At 55.4% G+C, this 21,918-nt stretch overlaps 3 protein-coding genes and 2 non-coding genes across 7 annotated transcripts; 4 read left to right on the forward strand and 1 right to left on the reverse strand.

Moving 5' to 3' along the window:
* The first annotated feature begins 4,195 nt into the window (after window positions 1-4,195).
* Window positions 4,196-8,494, forward strand: SHFL (shiftless antiviral inhibitor of ribosomal frameshifting). Its single transcript, XM_061150264.1, has 8 exons — window positions 4,196-4,346; window positions 4,804-4,927; window positions 5,119-5,168; window positions 6,542-6,580; window positions 6,722-6,871; window positions 7,313-7,416; window positions 7,567-7,721; window positions 8,253-8,494. Exons 1-8 carry the CDS (start codon window positions 4,326-4,328, stop codon window positions 8,477-8,479), a joined length of 870 nt encoding a protein of 289 aa, XP_061006247.1. The 5' UTR covers window positions 4,196-4,325; the 3' UTR covers window positions 8,480-8,494.
* A 19-nt stretch (window positions 8,495-8,513) lies between these two features.
* On the reverse strand, window positions 8,514-18,055 carry ANGPTL6 (angiopoietin like 6). 3 transcript variants are annotated; one of them, XM_061150261.1, is made up of 6 exons: window positions 17,926-18,055; window positions 11,794-12,376; window positions 10,546-10,723; window positions 9,810-9,997; window positions 9,465-9,735; window positions 8,514-8,964 (listed from the first exon to the last, which is right to left on the reverse strand). In XM_061150261.1, exons 2-6 carry the CDS (start codon window positions 12,367-12,369, stop codon window positions 8,774-8,776), a joined length of 1,404 nt encoding a protein of 467 aa, XP_061006244.1. In that variant the 5' UTR covers window positions 12,370-12,376; window positions 17,926-18,055; the 3' UTR covers window positions 8,514-8,773. The 3 variants fall into 3 exon arrangements, with proteins under 3 accessions (XP_061006244.1, XP_061006242.1, XP_061006243.1); XM_061150259.1 differs by lacking the exon at window positions 17,926-18,055 and adding an exon at window positions 16,739-17,168; XM_061150260.1 differs by lacking the exon at window positions 17,926-18,055 and adding an exon at window positions 15,468-15,599.
* On the forward strand, window positions 17,932-21,898 carry PPAN (peter pan homolog). Its single transcript, XM_061150257.1, has 12 exons — window positions 17,932-18,026; window positions 18,115-18,285; window positions 18,802-18,903; window positions 19,112-19,162; window positions 19,425-19,595; window positions 20,178-20,254; window positions 20,454-20,561; window positions 20,674-20,797; window positions 20,884-20,962; window positions 21,066-21,195; window positions 21,269-21,435; window positions 21,525-21,898. Exons 1-12 carry the CDS (start codon window positions 18,009-18,011, stop codon window positions 21,734-21,736), a joined length of 1,410 nt encoding a protein of 469 aa, XP_061006240.1. The 5' UTR covers window positions 17,932-18,008; the 3' UTR covers window positions 21,737-21,898.
* On the forward strand, window positions 18,948-19,031 carry LOC133063028 (small nucleolar RNA SNORD105). Its single transcript, XR_009694338.1, has one exon. It is a non-coding gene; the product is annotated as a small nucleolar RNA SNORD105 (small nucleolar RNA).
* LOC133063035 (small nucleolar RNA U105B) lies at window positions 20,298-20,377 on the forward strand. The gene has a single exon (XR_009694344.1). It is a non-coding gene; the product is annotated as a small nucleolar RNA U105B (small nucleolar RNA).
* Window positions 21,899-21,918: the final 20 nt, after the last annotated feature.

The following is a 21,918-nucleotide window of genomic DNA, read 5'->3' on the forward strand; positions in this document are numbered from 1 at the left end:
TGCCCAGCACCATGCCTGCCAGATAGGTGTTTGATCCATGTCTGTCCAATTAATGAATGGATGGGTCAAATGGGCTCCATCTTTGATTCAATTACTAAAATGTCAGAGGTTACACTTTTTATCACTGTTATCACCACATCCATTTCCCCCCCTTTTCACACCTTTCCATAAAGGCAAAGAATAAAATGCATTCGTGTTCACATCATGGGACAACAAAGCTATCTATATCTGTCCAGACAGACCAAGATGGTTACAAAGTTCAAACTAAACTTTGAGGTAGGCAGCGCCTCCATGTGATCGCTAGGAATCTTTGTTTTTCTGTTCATCATGTTTAGTCGCTAAGTCGCATCAGAGACTTTTGTGACCCCATGGACAGTGGCCCGCTAGGCTCCTCTGTCCATGGGATTTCCCAGGCATGAATATTGGAGTAGGGTGCCATTTCCTTCTCCAGGGCATCTTCTCAGCTCAGGGATCAAACTGCATCTCCTGCATTGGCAGGTGGAAACTGCCAAGCCACCAGGGAAGCTCTCTGTTCATCTACAAGTGCCAAAATTCAATAGTCACAGGCTGTATCTCTGTCCTTCCAGATTGACTCTCACCCTCTCCTCCTGCTCTGTGCCCTGACAGGCTGACTGCCTGACCCGCTCCCTTCCCTTCCTTGCCTTCTGGCGCCAGAAGCGAGAGACTCCAGTAGGAGATGGGGAGGGAGGAGGGGAGAGAGGGCAGGGTCTTTATCCTCCTCTTCCTAAACACTGGCTGGATCTAGCAACTCAATTTTATCACACTGGATGTGGCGGCTGAAGTGATGCTCTGGGACTTTCAATGCTAGGTCATGAAATGATACAACTGCCGCCTGGCTTTGCTTCTCTTGGGTTGCCTGCCCTGGAGAGGCCAGCTGCCAGGTTGTGCGTATCAAGCTCAAGTCAACCTAGGTAGGGAGGAACTGAGGCATCCGGCCAACAACCAGCACTCACCTGCCGGTCCTGTGTGAGTGAGCTTCCTCGGAAGCGAGATCCTTCAGCCCCAGCCAAGCCTTCAGAGGAATGCAGCCCCAGTCAACATGTCGACTACAACCTTATGGAGACCCTGAGCCAGAAAGCCTACTAAAGCCGTCCCTGGATTCCTGACCCACAAACATTGCGTGAGCTAATAAGTGTTTCTTGTTTTAAGTCACTACGTGTGTGTGTGCGAAGTCACTTCAGTTGTGTCCAACTCTGTCACCCCGTGGACTGTAACCCGCTAGACTCCTCTGTCCATGAGGATTCTCCAGACAAGAATACTGGAGTGGGTTTGCCATGCCCTCTTCTAGGGGATCTTCCTAACCCCTGGGATCGAACCCACGTCTCCTGCATTGGCAGGCGGGTTCTTTTACCACTAGCACCACCTGGGAAGCCCTTAAGCCATTACATTTGGGGAGATAATTTGTTTCATAGCAACAGAGAACTACCACACCTGATAACAAGAGTCCCCAGTTCCCATTCTTCCTGGAACCCTCTTCCTCTATATCCTTCAGGTCTCTACTCAGATGTGACTTCGCACAGCCTTCCCTAAACTCTCTTTACCCATCCCCCTGTGGCAGTTTATTTTTCATCCTGGCATGTATTATCTCCTGAAAGTAGTAAGAGTGTTAGTCACTCAGTTGTGTCCAACTGCAACTCCATGAACTGTAGCCCACCAGGCTCCTCTGTCCATGGGATTCTCCAGGCAAGAATACTGGCATGGGTAGCCATTCCCTTCTCCAGGGGATCTTCCTGACCCAGGGATGGAACCCAGGTCTCCCGCATTGCGGGCAGATTCTTTACTGTCTGAGCCACCAGTGAAGCTGCATACCCATCACATATTTGTTTCTTCTATCTCCCCCACTAGAATGCTAGCTCTGCAGGGCAGGGGTCTTTGTTTCCTGCGATGCTGTGTCCATGGTGGATGGAACAGTGCCTGGCACAGAGCAAGCTCTCACTATGGTGATCATTAGGATGAGAATCAAACAGACTTGAGTTGTGTTGGGGCTGGATCAGATTCCCACCTGTTTCCTGCCTGTTCTGTGCTCACCATGACCAGAGATGGGACATAGCTGTGACCTCCCCTTCCACTGGGTAAGCAGTAGTTGGGAACTATAGCAAGAGAGCCCCTCCATGCCTCCCCACTTCCCTGGGATAAAATCCCAGGTCCTCTCAGCAGTCCTCAACCTCTTCTGCACCAGAGACCATTTTCCTGGAAGACAATTTTTCCACAGATGGGGTGGAGGGTGGGGGGATGGTTTTCAGGATGATTCAAGTGCATTACATTTAGTGTGCAATTTATTTCTATTATTATTGCATCAGCTCCACCTCAAATCATCAGGCATCAGATCCCAGAGGTTGGGGACCACTGCTCTGTGACACCTACAGTCCCCCATTCCTACCTGAAACTCCACCACTCAGCCACAAAGAACCATGAACTGTTTACATTTGCTAAAAGAGTAGGCTCCAGGGAGGAGTGCCTAGACCCCACAAACAAAACTTTGGAGTTCGAGCAGAAAACATTAGAACATCTATATTTTTAATCATTGGGGATCTTCCCCACCCAGGAATTGAACCCCCATCTCTGGAGTCTCCTGCATTGGCAGGCAGATTCTTTACTACTAGCATGGATTCTTTACCACTAGCGCCACCTGGGAAGGCCAAGGAATATCATTATGTAATAAATACATTATTATAAAATGATCTACAGAATCTGATCATTCTCTAGTAGCTCAGTTGGGCTTCCCTTGTAGCTCAGTTGGGAAAGAATCTGCCTGCAATGCAGGAGACCCGGGTTCGATTCCTGGGTCGGAAAGGTCCCATGGAGAAGGAAATGGCAACCCATTCCAGTATTCTTGCCTGGAAAATCTCATGGACAGAGGAACCTGGCGGTCCATGGGGTCGCAAGCGTTGGACACAGAGACTAAACCACCACCACAGAATCTGAGCATAACTATCTGTATATAATTCATAAACAAACAATCTTCGGGGAATTGAGCTTCCACATTTTTACTGATGGAGGTGCACGTTAAACAATTTGAGGGGTGTCATTTATCCTAACAATTTTGCCACCCCCAGAGAACATTTGGCAACGTCTGGAGACATTTTCAGTTACCACGACTGGGGCAAGGGTGCCACGGGCATCCAGTGGGTTGAAGCCACGGCTGCTGCTAAATATCCTACAATGCACAGACCAGGCCCCCAGGATCACCCAGCCCCAAGTGTCAATAGTGTTGAGGTTGAGAAGCCCTGGCTTAAAGCGCTAGTCACTTTTTTCGGGGCTCTCTGCACCCAAAGCTGTTCCATCCCGCACTCCGATCTTCTGACTGCTGAGACCTCGCTCTTCCGGACTCCTCCAAGAAGCCATTTCTTTTTTTTTTTTTTTTAAGAAACCATTTCTGATGCCGCTAGGCAGGGCTCCTCCAGCCCCCTCGCCCACCCCCCATGCTGGGCTAAAATTGTCCTGATCCCTCGGGGTTCTCAATCTTCCGTTTTTCAGCGCAAATTCCCTGGAACCCCTAGACAGACCGATTCTGCAAGACTGCGAAGGACCAGGAATCCGTATTTTTAACAAGCACCTTCTCCCCACCACAACTGCCTGCTTCTTAATATCTTGCACATAGTAGGTGGCCCAGTGACTAGTTGAACGTCTACAGCATGCCAGGCGCTACGAAATATTCGACCTGGGGATCCCGAATCCTGGCACGTGCGCGCGCGCGCGCACAGATAGGAGCGCGCGCGCGTACACAAACCCGCCCCCAGGATGTAGCCACTATCATCATCCCCATTTTACAGAGAAGTAAACTGAGGTTCAGAGAGGCGACATAGCCGGGTAAGACACTCAAAGCTAGACAGGGGTCCAGATCCTCATTAGCGCCTGATTCCCGGGGGAGGGAGGGGACCGAGCGGTGAACAGGGGAGCGCGAACAGGCGGGGGCACGGAGACTCGCCGCGGCCTTCAGATGCGGCCCCGCCCCCACGAGGGACGTGAAGACGCGGACCCCGCGCAGCGTGGGGACATGTGACCGACTGCAGAGGCCGCGCCGCTTCCCCCGCCCGAGTTCTGCGCGCTCCGCCGCAGGGTGCAGATCCGGGGCGCCCGCCTGGGTTTGGGGCGCAAGAGCAGAGGCGGAGCCAGGGCGGAGCTAGCGCTCCCCGTCCACCCCCCCGGTCCCAAACGAAAGCGAAACGGAGCGCAGGAAAGGAAGGGCGGAGCCGGCCTGGAGGCCCCGCCCCCTGCCCTGCGCGGCCGGACCGACGGGCGCGCCCAGGTAGGGGGCCGCTGAGCGCGCAGTGCGGACCCTCGCGGGGACCTACGCCGCCACCATGTCTCAAGAAGGTGTGGAGGTAGGAGATGGCTACAACTGGGCCGGGGGCCCCCGAGAGATGCTGAGGAGGAGCTAGGGGCACGGAGCGGGCTTCGCAGTTGCTGGGGACTCCATCCAAGCCCAGACCTTCCCCCCAAGGCTGGCACTCGTCCACCTCGGAAAGGAGAGTGACCGCCACATGCCCCGGAGCAAAATGCGGCCTCCTCGAGGAAAAGCGGGGGCTGCTGGGTCAAGGGTCAGAGGCCAGGGGTCATCTGGCTGGCCTCATCCCTTAGCCTGGGACGCTCGCCCTAGTCCGCTCCCTCCCCCAGTGCCCTATGGGGACTTTGGCTTTTTCCAGGAAATGCAGTAGAGGGATGGAGGGGGGGGGGTACGGAGGCCAAAACCCAGGGTCAAGTTCAGGCCGTGAAAAAAGGAAGCCTAGGGATGGAGGAAGGGCAACTGCGCTCTCCTTCTCCCATCTGTCCCCACCCCAGCTGGAGAAAAGCGTCCGGCGCCTCCGGGAGAAGTTTCATGGAAAGGTATCCTCCAAGAAGGCGGGGACTCTGATGAGGAAATTTGGCAGCGACCACACTGGAGTGGGGCGCTCCATCGTGTATGGTGAGCAGGTGGGGGTCCTGCCTGGTGAGAGTTAAGCTGGGGGGCAGGGAGGGGGTGTGGTCTGTGCTGGGGGCTGGAAGAGGCGATGAGATCATCTCTTTGGGGGGCGGTCTGGATCGGGGTTCTGGGGGCCCTGAAATTCCCACAAAACCTTTCAAGGGGCCTTCACTTACACTTACTCTCCCCACCAGGGGTAAAGCAGAAGGATGGACAGGAACTGAGTAATGATCTGGATACCCAGGTAAACTGCCCCCCTCCCCTCAAAACACGTGGTAAGGGGAGGAAGAATGGAAGGGTCAGGCTCATCCATGGCAGAGCTCCTTCTATGCACTGTCCATCCACAACTCATGGTCTAGCCTCATTCACTTACTCACCTCAGTCATGGATCTGACCAAGAAGGCTGCAAACCATAGGAGCTCATTACATGCTGATTGTATGAAATAGAAGAGAGAGACAAGAAACTAGGCAGTGAAAAGAATCAGGATTATCATCATTACAGAGGAGCCAAAGAGGTCAGGGAAGGCTTCCTGGAGGAGGTGGTACCACATTCTTCAAGCCTAGGGAGGAGTGATCCCTGGGAAGGGGAGGGGTTGGAGATCTTCCTGGAAGAGAGGGTGACCTGAGCAGAGGTACTTGCAGACAGGCTGGGACGAGCGGGAGATGGGGGAGGAAAGAGGGGCAGGGAAGCCCATGTGAATGAATGAATAAAACAATGAATGAATGAAAGGCTTTGTACGGCCACTTTGCCCCTTAGATGGCCTTGGTAACTGGTGCACTGGCTCGCCTGTCTGAAAGCGCCCAGCACAGAGTTGTTAAAGAGTATAATAAAGTATGTTTTATACTTTAACATTTATATATTTACAGTTATACATATAATGAGTATAATAAAACTAGCAAAGAGTGTCATTGATTGAGCACTTTCCCTGCAGTAGGACTCCAGGAATTCTACCTGTTGACTTATTGCCACAGGTCCTGTAAGACAAGTCCTATTATTTATCATATCCACTTGACAGATGAGGAAACTGAGACACAGGGTGATGAAGTCACTCACCAGGTTCATGCTGAATGCAGGTGGCAACTGGGATTTGAACCCAGGTCACCTAGAGTCAGAACCTGGACTCCTAGATGTCCTTCATTAGGGAGAGTGGCTTGGCCATGACCCTACAGCTGGAAGTGATGAGGCCAGGATTCCAACCTGTGGGTCTCTGAATCCAGAGCTCAAGCACTTAGCCTAAAGCAGCATAGCCTCAAAGAGGCGACCTGTCACAATGCCAGCAAGTGTGTGCCAGCATGAAGGGAGCACAGGGCCCAGGCCTGTTGTCCCACACTCACTCAGGGTAATCTCAGGCAAGCCCTCTCAGGGCTCTGGGCCTCAGTTTCCCCATCTGAGCAATGGGGATCACAGGTGTGCCCACCTCTCAGGGTTGCTATAAGGACAACTGAGATCACACACCCTTGCCCTCAGGAAGTGGAGGCTGCTCAATTAACTCCTCTTGAGTTGGGGACACCTTACTCATATGGGGCCAGAACCCTGCCTCCCCCTCCAGAAGCCCTGCCCCCAGAAAAGAGGCATGAGCCACCTCCCCAGTTTCTGCCCCTGGTGTTTCTGCCCAGGACCCCCCAGAGGACATGAAGCAGGACCGAGACATCCAGGTGAGTCCAGGGTGTGGGACAGGGAGGTAGAGCGGTGAGCACACCCCTGGGGGTGTCCATACGTGAGGAGGAGGGACACTTTAGGGGCTGGAAGAGAAGAGGACTGACCATCCTCTTGGCCCCACCCACCCCATTCTGCAGGCGGTGGCGACATCCCTCCTGCCGCTGACAGAAGACAACCTACGCATGTTCCAGCGTGCCCAGGAAGACCTCATCCCTGCCGTGGACCGGCAGTTTGCCTGCTCCTCCTGTGACCATGTCTGGTGGCGTCGCGTGCCTCAGCGGAAGGAGGTGATGACCCAACCCCTGCCCTTGGTTCTGTCCTGGCTCTGCTCCCAACCCCCACTCCCAGTGTCCAAACCAACTTACCCAAGAACATCGGCCTCTGAGAACCCAACCCCAGACACCTGCAGCCTCAGAGATCAACCCCAATCTCAGCCCCAATGCTGACCCAGAGTTGGACTTCCAACTTAACATTCAACTGGAGAAGCTCAACTTACCCCTGAACTCTGACTACGCAGTTTGACCGCTACCACAGAAATCAAACCTGAGCCCCAAATTTGGCTTCTGAACCCCCTGACCAGTGGCGTGCTTCTGGTAAATGCCTAATAACCAGCCCTTGTCGGAAGTGCCCCCAGACTTACAGTGTTTGCCAGTTTCGATGGTGTAAACCCCACCGCGAACACCATCAGGCTATCAGTGCCCATCTGCTCCGCTCTTCTCTACCCCTAGGTGTCCAGATGCAGGAAATGCCGGAAGCGCTATGATCCGGTGCCCAGTGACAAGATGTGGGGCGTGGCTGAATTCCACTGCCCGAAATGTCGGCACAACTTCCGGTGAGGGCACAACTTCCCCGAGAGGGAGCTGACCCCACCCCCTCACCCTCGGCCCCGCCCCAGCCCCGCCCCGCCCCTCCCTACCCTGGCCCGGTCCTGGCGTCCTGGCCCGGCTGGCCTTTGGACCCTCACGGCCCTGCCCGCCCCCAGGGGCTGGGCACAGATGGGGTCCCGGTCCCCCTGCTACGGGTGCGGCTTCCCTGTGTATCCGACACGGATCCTCCCTCCGCGCTGGGATCGCGACCCGGATCGCCGCAGCACCCACACCCACTCCTGCTCCGCTGAGGACTGCTACAATCGGAGAGGTGAGCGCCTGGTGCGTCCCGGTGGCCTCCCCCTATTCCGGGCCATCTATGTGGCGTGGACTCCTGGGACTTCCGTCTCTGGGGCTTTAAGCACCAAGGTGTCTGCCTGCTTCTTCCACCTAACTCCTAAGGTCCTAGTTCTGGAGGCCATTTCACCTCTTACCCCATGGGCCCCTCCTTCCACATCTTCCACCGTCCTCCACCTCCTTGCCTGGAGGGGGGTCCCTCCTCACTCACCTCCCATGGCATCAGCCACCCTCCATGTTTTCACCCATAAGGCTTTGTGGTTTCACCCTGATGACCCACATCCCGGTGTCCTGTGGACTCAGCCCCTGTAGTCCCTCTGTGTTCTTGGCTCCTGTTTTGTCCTCTGTAGTCTCAGGTGATGCCCATGACCCTGGGTCTCCTGTGGCTTCAACGTCTGTGACTTCCACCTCTGCCCTAGAGCCTGTGGCCTCAGCCCCTCCCCTCCCCCAGAGCACCCCGTGGCCTCCAGCCCCAGGAGGGGGCTCAGAACCTCTCCCTCCCCAGAGCCCCACGTGCCTGGGACGTCCTGTGCACACCCCAAGAGCCGAAAGCAGAACCACCTGCCCAAAGTCCTGCACCCCAGCAACCTCCACATCAGCAGTGGCTCCACTGTGGCCACCTGCCTGAGCCAGGGGGGCCTCCTGGAAGACCTGGACAACCTCATTCTGGAGGACCTGAAGGAGGAGGAGGAGGAAGAGGAGGAGGAGGAGGAGGGCGGGCATGGGGAGTGACCCCTGCCAGATGCAGATGCAAACCAGACACGGTCTGTGGATATTTTGTGTTGTTATAAAATATGAGCTCAAACTGAAATCTCAATGCCCTTGGGGAGCTGTCTGGGTCCAAGATATTGGCAGGGGGATTCCTGGGCACTGTCTGCAGAGCTCTGGGGAAGCCCTGCAGATCCACAACTGGAAAAGGTCTGTGGGGCGTGGTCTGCGTGGAGCCACGAAGGAGGGGTGACCAGGACAACTTGGGCTCCTGCTGACACACATCCCCTGGGACCTGAGGGACAGATGGACAGAGGGTCACAGCCTCAGGGGCCTGATCAGCATGGCAGCCTTCTTGAGAGAGTAAGCCCCACCACGAAACTCGGCCCAGTAGACCCCGTCCTGGTAGCGGCTACGGTAGTGGCCACCTCGATGCCACACCCCATTGAGGTTGGAGTGGGCACAGGCATGGTACCACCAGCCTCCCCGCTGGTACAGGGCACAGTTACCTGAGGAGAAAGGGGAAAAAAAGCCTTATTTTATTCTTCTCACCAGCATAAAAGCCTCTACCAGCAACTCACTAGCACAAGGCTTTTGCCAGGCATCCTCTGTCCCCCTACTTCAAAGTAATAGCCTTAGTTTCTTCCTTATCCCCTTACCAAAGTACAAGTCACATTTTTCTCCATCCTTTCTGCAAACTAGGAGCTTTACCTCTCATTCCTTTATCAGAAAAAACAACCTTCTCTACTTTCTTTCTAGAATAATTAAAAGTCCTAGGTCTCACAGCTCCCGCTTTCCCCCACCACCCCTTTCACAAAGGCAGGGACCGTGACTTATTGACTCATTAGAGAATGAATCTAGACTCCCTCACCAGAATAAGAGTCCTGTCCTCCATGCTCTTGTTTGCCCTGATCCCTACCAGAGGAAAGTCTTACCCCACCCTCTTTCATTTCCTCACTAAGAGTCTTCTATCCTGCCCCCACACACCACCAAAATAAGAGCCCTTTACCAGAATAGGAGTCTCGGTCTCTATCCACGGTGCTGAAAGGCTTGTCATTGTGCCAGGAAAGAGAGTCTCCAGCATCCCCATGGTACTGGCCAAGCCGCAGGCGGTAGTGGTCACTCTCAGGCTCCAGGGAAAAACCATCATAGTGGGCGCGTGCCCCACGGCCTCCCCAGTCTTCAAGGAGCACCAGTAGCTCATGGTCCCCACGGCTGGTGAGCTGATGCACAGGTTCAAGGCCCAGCCAGTATTCCCCATCAGGCTGCCCGAAGCCCACCTGGCAGAAAAGTCAGAAAGTCAGGAGCTGGTCCCCTTCCCCTGCCCAGCCCCGCCCCACCCACCTGTGCCCACCTTGTAGTGCTGCCAGGTAGTGAAGAAGTTGACCGAGCCATCTTGCCGCCTCTGAATCACAGTCCAGCCTCCTCCCTCCAGCTGTTGCTCGCACCATGCTGACACCACATGCCGGCCCACTCGTAACTCATACACTCCACTCTGTCCATGGCCTGCCTGGCGGGCCTCTGCACAATCCCGCCATGGGCCTATGGGCACAGGGATATGGGAGAGGCACAAGCTGGACCAGTCAACCCCTTACTGGAGTAAGAATCTTGATTCTCACTGGTCCCCTCTCCAGAATAGCAGCACTGCTTCTCTTATTCCCTCTCCAGAATAAAAGCCCCAATACACATTTTCTTACCTAAATAAGACTCTAAGTCACTCTTCTCTCAGTAGAGCCAATGTGGAGCCTGGGATTCTTAAATCCTATGGTTTCACCAGAAGAGAGGTCCTGAACATGGCCCTCTAAACTTCCTCCAATGCTCACCAAAGTAGCATTCTTAAATCTGCTGCCCTCTCATCAAAATAAGAGTACCTCTCCTAGTTTCACACCATAGTAAGAATTTTGTTCCTTATCAGAGTCAGAGCCATATCTCACTGTTCCATCAACAGAATAAAATGCATCATTTCCCCCCAGCCCCCTCACCATAAGAGGAATCTCGCATTAAGGTCCTGCCTCCTATTTCCCTCTGTTCACGCTGCACTGGGAATCCCCTGGCTCCTCACACCCACAACAGCCACGGCCCTGACTTACCTGCTGGCTTAGCAGGAACAGCAGGGTGCCCCGAGGGCAGAGGAGAGGCCAGGGGTCTTGGCTGTCTCAGGGTCTGATCTCTCTGAGGTTCTGCGGCTGAGTCTAGCCTCCTGCCGGTGTCGCCAGTGCCACCCACCAAACTGACAGGGACCACAGGTACCAGTGGTGGGGGCAGGACCTGGGGTAACCAAGAAAGTCAGATACCTTAGCCCTGGAGGCTCTAGGCTCCTACATTTCCCAGCACCCAGATGGGAAGGCGATCAAGCAGGAGCATGGCTTGATCCTCCCAAGACTAACTCCAGCAGTCAAGAGACAGAGCCGGACTTCCCGGTGGTCCAGCAGTTAAGACTGTGCTTCTACTCCTGGGGGGGGTGGTTCGGTCCCTGGTCGGGGAACTAAGATTCCCCCATGCCTCAAGGTGTGGCCAAAAAATTAAAAAAGAGACAGAGCTGGGCTTGAACTCTAGCTCTGGTGTCCACAGCTTAACCAATCTGTGCCTCCAAACTTTTCTGTAAAGCAGGGATAATATGAGGCAATCCAACACTTGAGTATTAACTTACTGAAGCCTCCCAAAGCTGTAAGGTGACTACTATCAGAGCAACAATCTCTTATTCAAAACCCAAGGCCAGACATAGTCCAGAACTCTGAATAATACAGCAAGAGTTAGAAACAGTAACTACAGAAGGAAATGGCAACCCACTCTATGGGGTTGCAGTGAGTCAGACAGGACTTAGACTAAAGGACAACAAGAAACAGTAACACAGGGTCTACATATATTCCCTAGCATCCCCAATGAGGTCTCTGGTCTTCATGCACGTATTAGTAATATACCTGATTACAGGAACCTGCCTGCAATGCAGGAGAGCTGGGTTCAATTCCTGGGTCGGGAAGAACCCCTGAAGAAGGAAATGGCAACCCACTCCAGTATTCTTGCCTGGAGAATCCCATGGACAGAGGAGCCTGGCAGGCTACAGTCCATGGGGTCGCAAGAATCGGACACGACTTAGCGACTAAACCACCACCACTATGAGTATTCATATCAGGTAGATAAGTAAAGACTTTAAGTAGCTACCAGTAGCGTTTTGACCCAAATGAGTTGTTGGAGGAGAGAGAGGGATCCGGTTTATGGAGCTTTTTGTACTTCAGAACCGCGGATAAGAGATCGTGGGGTTTCAGGAGGCCTCACCTTACTGACAATGCCCACAAGAAGTGTCTGCGATTTGGGGAGGGTGATAGTTTCGGAGTTACCTGCTGCTGCCCGCCCGCACTCCCCGGGCACAAGCGCTCCAGGCGGGCGATGAGGCCACTCTGCTGGCTGACTAGCTGTGCCAGCTCGCGGAACTTGACGTCCAGCTGGTGGAAGCGGGCGGCAGCGCGCTGCGCCTCGGCTGAGGCGTTCAGCACGCGATCCCCGAGCAGCGCTAGCGCGGAGGCGGGCTCCGCCCCCGGGCTAGGCCCCGCCCCCGGGCCCGCCTCGTGCTGCAGCTGCGCGCGCAGCTGGCCCAGGCGCGCGCTCAAACCTCGGCTCTCCTTGCGCAGCGCACGCACTTCGCCGGCTACGGCGCCGTCGGCCGTTGCCAGCCGCTGAAGTTCGCGCAGCAATTCCTCGTGGCGGCTCACGCGCACGCGCAGCGCCGCCACCTCACTGGCGTTCACAGCCTCCGGCGTCGGGCGCGCGGCCGCCGGCCCGCTCCAGCACACGGCGCCCGTGAACTTCTGCGGGGGCAGCACGAAGGTGTAGGTGCAACGCGGGGCGGCCGCGCGCGCCCACCACGCGCCCAGCAGGAGCAGCAGCTGCAACGTGAGCAGCCGGGGTGCCGACATGGCGGACCTGCGGGCAGAGAATGAACGGGAAGTAGGGGGGCTGGACCCCCGACTTTGAAGTCGGACCAAACCCTGTCCGCTCCCACACGGGAACGCACATGTCTACACCTGCGTGTATCAGGGGCCGCACACAGCAGATACATCCCCTTCCCAGCCCCGAGGTTGGAGATGCTGCAGTAGAACCCGCCCCTGGCCTCACCACTGAGTTCCAGGCGCCCTACAGGTCAATATGCTTCGTGCATTCACTCTGCAAGTCTTCACTGAGAGCTGACTGTTTGCTGGCCTCAGTTCTAGGCGCTTGGGAATACAGTCGGGGTAGCACACAAAAAAATCCCTGCCCCGGTGAGCAAGGAACAAAATTAAGTTAGAATTAATAGAGTATTAGACGGCCCTAGTTTGTACTAAGGATAACAGTAAAGGACAGGAGAATACCCTGGCCGTCAGTAGTTTAACTGTGTGCTTTCGCCGCTCGGGACTTGGATTCCGTCCCTGGTCGGTCCAGGAGCTGAGATCCCGCAAGAGGCAAAAAAAAAAAAAAAAAAAAAGACACCGGTAAAAAGACAGAGATACGGGGATCTGAGAGGAGGGAAGACCTGGAGGAGGTGACATTTTTATACAAAAACCTGAGGGAGGAAACCAGGGGGGTTTCTAGGGGAGAAGAGGTCCCTGGCAGGGGGAACTGAAATTTTAAAAGCCCTGAGGGTGGATCATGCCTGATATATTAAAGTACCTGGAGGAGGCTGAAGCAGAAACCATGGGAAAATGGGGAGAGAAGGGATGAGGGAAAAGTCCCCCTAATTCAGTCTAGTAGCGGACACCACATTTCCCATATACCCAGCCCCAAATCCCAGGGTTGTCCCTGTCTCTTTCTGCATGGCAGATGGAACCCATCAGCCAGGCCTGTCAGTTCTGGTGTTTAGACCCTGAATTCCTCCACATTCACCCGCCGCCACCACCATGCTAACCCTCTCCCATGATCCAAGCTCAAGACACCATCTGGCTTTCCTTAGAGTCGCTACCTCCCAGGTCTCCAGGCTTCTGTCCTCAGGCTCTGCTCTGTTTTTCCAACAGCAGCCAGAGAATGCCTGTGAACACCCAAGTCAGGTCATTTCCCCTCACTTAGAGGAAAAGCCCGAGTCCTCCTGCAGCGCAGAAAGTTCTACAAGCTCTGTCCAGTCCCCTTGCTTCCTCACCTCCTCCTGTTCACCCCACTCACTCTGCTTCAGCCACCCTGGCCTCCTGGCTGTTCCTCAAACACACAAGGCATCCTTCAGCCTCAAGGCATTTGCACTTGCTGTTTTCTCAGCCTGGAATATTCTTTCCTCAATTTATCATGCCTCCCTCTCCTTATTCAGGTCTCAGCTGTCTCCTTAGAAGCCCTCCTTGACTACCCCATTTAGAGTCGCCCCTTCTGGGCACACCCTATATGGACTTTTTCTTTCTTTCTTTTTTAATATTTATTTATTTGGCTGCACCGGTCTTAGTTGTGGCATGTGGGGTCTAGTTTCCTGACCAGGGATTTAACCCAGGCCCCCTGCATTGAGAGCGTAGAGTCTCAGCCAGTAAACCACCTTTGAAGTCCCCATGGTCTTTGTCATTTTAGCATTTGTCATTCTGCATTTGCCTCATTGATTTGCCACTGTTTATGCTCTGAATTCCTCCACCAAAATATCAGCTCCCAGAGGCTGAGTCTGGGTTTTGTTCACTGCTCTGTCCCCAGCTCCTAAAACAGCGCTTGGTGCCACACGCGCCCTGCAGCACCCACGTGCTCCCCCCAAGGTGTTCCGTGACTCCCACAGGTAAGCTCATATAGGTGTCTTCGCTCAAGGATGTATACTTGTGGCCACTAACCCCGCTGCAGGATCCACACCCAGGCCCCCACTGTCTTCATTCCTGGGGTTCACACACTTGCAGCCTCTCAGATGGGGAAACAAGTTCCTTCCTCCCATGTGCATTTGCCCACATTCAGAAAATGGTCCACATGTCAGCCCTGTCGGCACCAACATCCACTTTGTCCAAACCCACACATAACTGGTGGTCACACACATTACCTTGTTCACACACTCAACAAACATTCCTTGAGCACCTATTGTGTGCCAGGAGATGGGGACACAGCTGTGACCAACACAGACAAAACCCCTGCCCTCACAGAGCAGATTGGAAAAAAACACAGTAAGTAGGTCTTAGAGTGCTAAGTCTTAGGAGAAAAAATATGGAAGGATGTGAGAGACCTGGGCTGGGGGGCACTTTAAATAAAGGAGTCAGAATTCGCTTTCATTGCCAGGGGCCTGGGTTCTATCCCTGGTCAGGGAGCTAAAATCCCACAAGCCATATGGCGAGGCAAAAAAAAAATAATAAATAAGTAGAGGAGTCAGACCTCACTGAGAAAATGACACTTGAGTGAAGACGTGAAGGAAGAGAGATAAAGGGAAGAGAGAAATGTGGAACCTAACTTGATATGCCCAGGGAATAGCAGAGAGGCCTGTGAGGCTGGAATGGAATGAGAGGGGGAGAGGACAAGGAGGTGATGGAGGCACAGTGTGCAGGGACCAGAGGAGGATCTGGAGTTTTACTCCAACTTCCGTGGGAGCAGTGGGAGGGTTCTGAGCTGCAGAAAGGCATATTCACAACGGTACTCAAACACCAAGCACTAACTCTCCAGAGCAGAGCAGGGTCCTCTCCTTGCCCCCAACCCTGGAAGACATCAGGCCCTACATAATAGGGATGGACCAAACCCCTTGGAGGCTTTCCCAGGTAAAGAATCTGACTGCTAACGCAGGAGACGCGGGTTCAATCCCAGGTCTGCAAGATCCCCTAGAGTAGGAAATGGCAACCCACGCCAGTATTCTTGCCTGGGAAATCCCACGGACAGAGGAGCCTGGCGGGCTACAGTCAATGGGGTCGCAAAACAGTTGGACACCACTGAACATGCACACACACAAACCCCTCGGAACTATGTGTGTAACATCTGCTGCCTTTTGGGATCTCAGCCTGTGGTAAAGAGGAGGCCTGGGGAGCCCCCCAGCCAAACCGAGGCCCAGGTTTCCCAACAGACAGATTCAGCCTCCACCTACCCTCCCACCCTCCTGCACTCTCACCTCTCACGACCAAGACCCTGAGTTTCACAAGGCCCACAGCAGACACAAGAAGTCCGAGAAGGAGCCGAGTGTCCAGCAGGACCTCTGGAGAAGGGGAGAGGCTAGTGGGAGAGCAAGGAGGAAGGAGGCGTGGTAACCACCCCCAGCCACCCAGAGCCTGGAACTGGAGCTGTGAAATGCTAAGCCAAGGAGCTCCAACTGTAAATATTTAGCATTTCCCACGTGAGGACAGAGGGGGAATTGCCAGACCCTCCTGCTCAGGCCACCAGAGCCTGATAACACAGTTCAGTGCCCTGAACGTTCCCCCAACAGCAGAGCTCAGAGCGTGGGAGGCTGCAGGCCCAGGAGGCTGGGGCAGATCCCAGCCTCAGACATAGACACACAGACACACATCACAGAGAACCACAACGGCGAATAGCAGCAGCACCTGCTGCCTGGCAGGGGTGACTCTAAACGTGACATTTTGTATCTCATTTAATCCTGGCCACCTGAGCTGGTTTCTGTAAGGAGCCACATTTTACAGCAGAGAACTGAGCCTCAGAGAGGGTGAGCAACTGGCCTGTGGCTCACAGCCTAAGAAAAGATCAGCAGTGGGATTCAGCCCAAGTAACATGGCTTCAGAACTCACACACATGACCACGACAGCCACATACTCCTGTTAACAGTGCAGCACAAAGACATACAGATACCCCAATAAGACATGCAAACCATTGCACAAAGCAGCAAAGATCGATGGAATCTGTGTGTATGTGTGTGTGTCCATGGATTTGCCTGGCACACCCAATTATAAAGACACAACTGGAGGGAATTCCCTGGTGGCCCAGTGGTAGGATTCTGCTCTTTCACTGCCAGGGGCCAGGTTGCATCCCTGATCAGGGAACTAGGATCCCACAAGCCTTGTGGTGTGGCAAAAAAAAAAAAGAAAAAAAGACAGCTGGAAACAGCACAGATTTGGGCAGTGACTTTTCAAAGCGTGGTCACATACACACATACATCACGACAAAGGAAAATATCCCATGGGCTGAGTGTGTCCATATCTGTGCGTCAGGCACATGCACACCCAAGTACACTCAGTCACACACCAGCAAGGGCAGAGACACAAACCAACTGGAAAGTGCAGAGACAAGCCCCTGATACCCGCCTGCCACCCACTTCAAGTTTCCATTTATCTCCCACACACTCTCACATCCTCACACAGGTCAAGTCCTGCAAGGACGAAAACAGGCAGCAGTAACCACACACTCATCTCTCAGAGGTACAAAGTGACTCACGTAGAGCCCCCACCGGACCAGGGTCTCCTTGTAAGAAGGCCTCCCCGACCAGCAGACACACTCTCCCAGTTGCTACTGTCCTGAGCTTGTAACCCGAGTGGCCTCCCGGGCTGAAGGAGGAAATGGTCGTCCCAGATCTGAGAGACGCTGCCAGGCTGGGCTCTGGGCCTGGGCTGGGGCCCCTCCGCCCCCCACTGGTAGTCTCCTCCGGCTCCCCCTTTTGGCCGCAGAGAAGGAAACCTCAGAAGTCAAGGAGAGGGGCCAGTGGAAGAGAGTGTCCAAGAGACAGAGGAAAGACGTAGGGAAGATGGGGAGAAAGGTGGGCGATGAAGAGACAGATGAGAAGAGAGAAATGGGAATGGGGCAGAGAGAGGAGAAAGACGGAAACTTATAGATGATGAAGGAGACAATTGATGGCAGGAGCAAGGCTGGGAGAGGGAGGCAGACAGGGAGAAGACAGGGATGGGGAGGGGGAGACAGAAGTGGGGAGAGGAGAAAAAATTGGAGTGGGGAGACAGGAGAGGGGAAGCAAATGGGGAGGAGACAAATGGGGGAGGGAAGTAAAGTGGGGAGGGAAGACAGGGGAAGGAAACAGATGGAACAGGGTGAGAGATGTTGGGGGAAATCTCTTCCCCCACCCGAAGGTTCTGGGGAAGAAGCCAGAGGCCTGAGGCCAAGACTGGGGCTTTGAGTGGAAACTGGGAGGGGGGGAATTATTGACCAAGCGCCCGCCTTGCCCTGAATTTCCAGAAGATGATGTGGAGTTTCCATCCCCCAGCCAGTCCACAGACAGGGCCTCTGCGAGGGACAGATGATCCTCAGGAGCTGGGGGCCAAATCGAGTAATTGCCAAGGCACTACCCCCTTCTCAGGCTCCCAAGTGCCTGGCGCCAGGGTGCCAAGTATTGTGTACACATCATCTCTCTTAATTCGCGAGTCAGAGAGGAAATGATGATCATTGAGGATATTTTAGGAGACTCAGAGTGGAGAACTTGGCTCTCAAAATCGCACAGCTGGTGGAAATGGCCGAGGCGGGATTCGAACCAGCGGCTCATTTAGAACCATGGCCCCGCCCTGGTTTCCGTAGAAACAGGCCCTTTGGTGTTTCCATAGCAACCCCTCCGAGGACTTTTTTTTCCCGCCACCTGGTGCGCATGCACTGTTGGTGACGTCATCGAGGCGCCTCACCTAGTAGCCTCGCCGGAGCCGGAAGTGAGCTGAGCGGCGCCGGAAGCAGCCGGCAGACGAGGCCTCGTGGAAAGGACGGCGGCATGGGACAGTCGGGAAGGGTGAGTCGCAGCGGCCAGGAAAGCGGGCAGCGCGGGCGGGGTTCCGCCAGCGGCAGCGAGACTCACCTCTTGCCTCTCGTCCCCGCAGTCCCGGCACCAGAAGCGCGCGCGCGCCCAGGCCCATCTCCGGAACCTCGAAGCCTATGCCGCGCAGCCGCACTCGTTTGTGTTCGCTCGGGGCCGCGTAGGTCGCAGCGTCCAGCAGCTCAGTATGGACTTGAGGCGGGTCATGGAGCCGCTCACCGCCACCCGCCTGCAGGTCTGCATCACCCAACCCACCTCCACCCGCCCTGGGCCTCGTCTTCTCAGCTGCGGGGGTGGCTTCATCCTCGAAACCGCTGGAGGCCTCAGTTTCCTAGGCTGGAGAAAGGGAACCTTATGGGGACCATCATGCCTGCCTCTCAGGGATTTGAGGGGCAGCAGCGAGGGCGAGCAGATGAACGCACCCAGCCTGGAGCTTAGCTGAATGCCTAAGGTTGATGGTTAAGAGGGGACTCGAGTTAGCAAAGCTGGCTTCTCTCAAAGGCCCGAGCCAAGTTACTTAACCTCGCTGAGCCTCAGATGGGCCCTCTGAAAAATGTGGTGATACAGTGTCAAGAGACAGAAGCTTCAGTTAAAGTCTGATTGGCTCTAGAGGCCAAGAGCATTCCATTCCCCTCTCCCCCTAGTTCTCTAAAGGGTTAAGTGCAAGAAATGGCATAACAGGTTAGGCTTAAAGGCTTTGCTTAATAAGAGGTTATCTGTGATCATCCATTTTTCTTTTTATTGTTTTCAGATACGGAAGAAAAACTCTCTGAAAGATTGTGTAGCAGTGGCTGGGCCCCTTGGGGTCACTCACTTCCTGATTGTGAGCAAAACAGAGACCAACGTCTACTTTGTGAGTGGATGCTCTCGCCCCCTCACTCCCCACACCCTCCTCCGCCGCCAGCTCTCATGATGACCCTTGTGCCTCTGAGCTGCCCTGATTCTGGCTTCAAAGTAAACGCTCTGAAGAGATGGGCGGTGATCTCCATTTCCCACCCCCACCCCCCCAACCCCGCTCCTGAATTAGACACCTCAACCCTCACAGATCTTTTCTTCTGCAGAAACTGATGCGTCTCCCAGGAGGCCCTACCCTCACCTTCCGGATCAACAAGGTAAGGACTCGAAGCGACATGGGGCTCAGCTGGTAAAGAATCGGCCTGCAAACCCAGGAGACCTGGGTTTGATCCCAGTATTTTGGCCTGGAGAATTCCATGGACTGTGTCTATGGGGTCGCAGAGTCAGACACGACTGAGCGACTTTCACAACAACACAAGAGGTGACATGAGGCCTCCAAGGGGCAGGAGATGGGTTTGGGGATTGCACCAGCTGCGTGTGCTGGACAGGTGGTCACCCATTCCTCACCTTGCCCTGCAGTACACGTTGGTGCGTGATGTGGTCTCCTCGCTACGCCGGCACCGCATGCATGAGCAGCAGTTTGCCCACCCACCCCTCCTGGTGCTTAACAGCTTTGGCCCCCATGGCATGCACGTGAAGCTCATGGCCACCATGTTCCAGAACCTGTTCCCCTCCATCAATGTGCATAAGGTGAGCCAGGCCATGTGTGATGAAGGTGAGTGTAGGTGAAGCAGGCAGCAAGGACCACCACACTCAGCCTCAGTCTTTACCTCCCAGCCCTAAGGCTGAGAGTTCTGGATCCTGAGTTCTAAACCCATTCATGCTCTCCCATCTGGCAGGGGAAATAATGTCCGTGGTATTTCATTTCCTAAGGGTGCATTCATTGAATGCTGATCTAAGCTAAGTAGCATGTTCCATTTTACAGAGAGGGAAACTGAGGCTGACAGAGGTGAAGATACTAATCTCAGGTTAGATATGAAGGACAAGAAGGTAGGACTGAATTCTTTAAATCTGTCTGGCTCCAGAGCCCCAGCTCCTGATCCCTGGCATCAGGGAGTCCAGTGTGGGTAACCTCAGCGGGCCTCGCAAGCTGGATTTCTAGCCTCAGGTAGCCCGTGGACACCAGTTGCAGCCCCATCCGTCCCTGCAGTGCTGGCAGCACCCAGGCCGCCTTTGTGGAGTATGGCCATAGCCAGGGCTCAGCAGGGGCTGCAGTACACAGGGGGGCCCATGGCCCTCTCAGCAGGTGCCCTGCCCTCTTTTCTCCCCCAGGTGAACCTGAACACCATCAAGCGCTGCCTTCTCATCAACTACAACCCTGACTCCCAGGAGCTGGATTTCCGTCACTAGTGAGTTCTCAGTGGGGAGTGGGCGGGTAGGGGGTGCGTGGCCCCATGTGCGGCTGATGACAGCACAGCTGCTGAGACTCTGTGATTTCTCAGTCTCAAAGTAAACGCGCTGACGCACTGGAAAGGGTTGGCAGGGTAGGGCTGACCTGTGACCCCATGGCTCCTGACCCCCATCCTCGCCTCCCTCCCACCCCTGCAGCAGCATCAAGGTGGTCCCTGTGGGTGCCAGTCGTGGGATGAAGAAGCTTCTCCAGGAGAAGTTCCCCAACATGAGTCGCCTGCAGGACATCAGTGAACTGCTGGCCACGTGAGGAGGGCTTGGGCTGGTGGCAGGGAGGGGGGCACCACACTCCAGGGGACCCCAAAGCTGTCCTCGGAGCCAGGGAGCCCCTGCTGAGCCCCTTGTGTGCCCCACGCAGGGGTGCAGGGCTGTCGGAGAGCGAGGCGGAGCCCGACGGCGAGCACAACATCACAGAGCTGCCACAGGCTGTGGCGGGGCGCGGCAACATGCGGGCCCAGCAGAGCGCCGTGCGGCTCACGGAGGTGAGGCTCAGTGCGGGGCAGGCCTGGTGCTCCCCCATCCCCCAGGAAGGACTGACACCCCATCCCGTCTTCTGCCATCCTTCCAGATTGGGCCTCGGATGACGCTGGAGCTCATCAAGATCCAAGAGGGGGTCGGAGAGGGCAACGTGCTGTTCCACAGGCTCGGTGAGGGCGGGGCCAGGGGCAGAGTGGGGCCCGAGGCCTGGCCACGGTGGGCTCACCTGGGTCTTGGGGATGAAGCGCTCAGTGGCCTCCTCTTCCTGCTCAGTGCACAAAACTGAGGAGGAGCTGCAGGCCATCCTGGCTGCCAAGGAGGAAAAGCTCCGGCTCAAGGCCCAGAGACAGGACCAGCAGGCCCAGAACGTTCGGCGCAAGCGGGAGCAGCGAGAGGCTCACAAGTGTGTGGTCAACAGGCAGTTGAGGCGGGGTCCCAGGTGCAGGCTGCCACGTTGACCAATGTCCCTCCTCCAGGAAGAAGAGCCTGGCAGGCATGAAGCGGGCGCGGGCAGAGGCCGATGGAGATAGTGATGCAGAGGACCCCGGGGCCCCGCCAGAGGCAGAGGGGACCAGCCAGCAAGAGGAAGAAGAGGATGAGGCTGAGTATTTCCGCCAGGCTGTGGGCGAGGAGCCTGATGAAGGTGTGTGGCAGGCAGGGCTCTGGGCACCTGGGTACCATGGGCCTGTCTGTCCCTACGCCTGGTGGCCCTGACACCGCTTCTCCCTGCAGACATGTTTCCAAAGGCAGCCAAGAGGAGGCGGCCTGCTGGGCCCCCAGGCAAGAAGCAGCGGCTGAAGGGACGGAAGCTGGACCGAGGCAGTGACCGGAGACCTCAAAAGGCCAAGGGCAGGGGCCCAGGGGCCCAGGCCAAGGTGGGACCCAGGAGGCCTGCCAGGAACCGTGGGCAAGGCCGACCTCGGCCACCCAAGAGGGCAACCTGAGGCCAAGCCTGGATGGCAGATGGAATGCCCCAGATTGGGGCCCGAGAGATGCTGTGCTGGGCTCCCCTCCTGGGCCTCCAGGCGCAGCCCTCGGTTTCCTTTCATAAAGGAGAGCTGCTTTTCCACCTTCCCCTCTAATAAACTCATTTCTCATGAGGCTGAGTCTGCGTTTGAAATGGCGA

Source organism: Dama dama, chromosome 9 (genome assembly GCF_033118175.1).
Source record: "Dama dama isolate Ldn47 chromosome 9, ASM3311817v1, whole genome shotgun sequence".
In the NCBI taxonomy this organism is placed as follows: domain Eukaryota; kingdom Metazoa; phylum Chordata; class Mammalia; order Artiodactyla; family Cervidae; genus Dama; species Dama dama.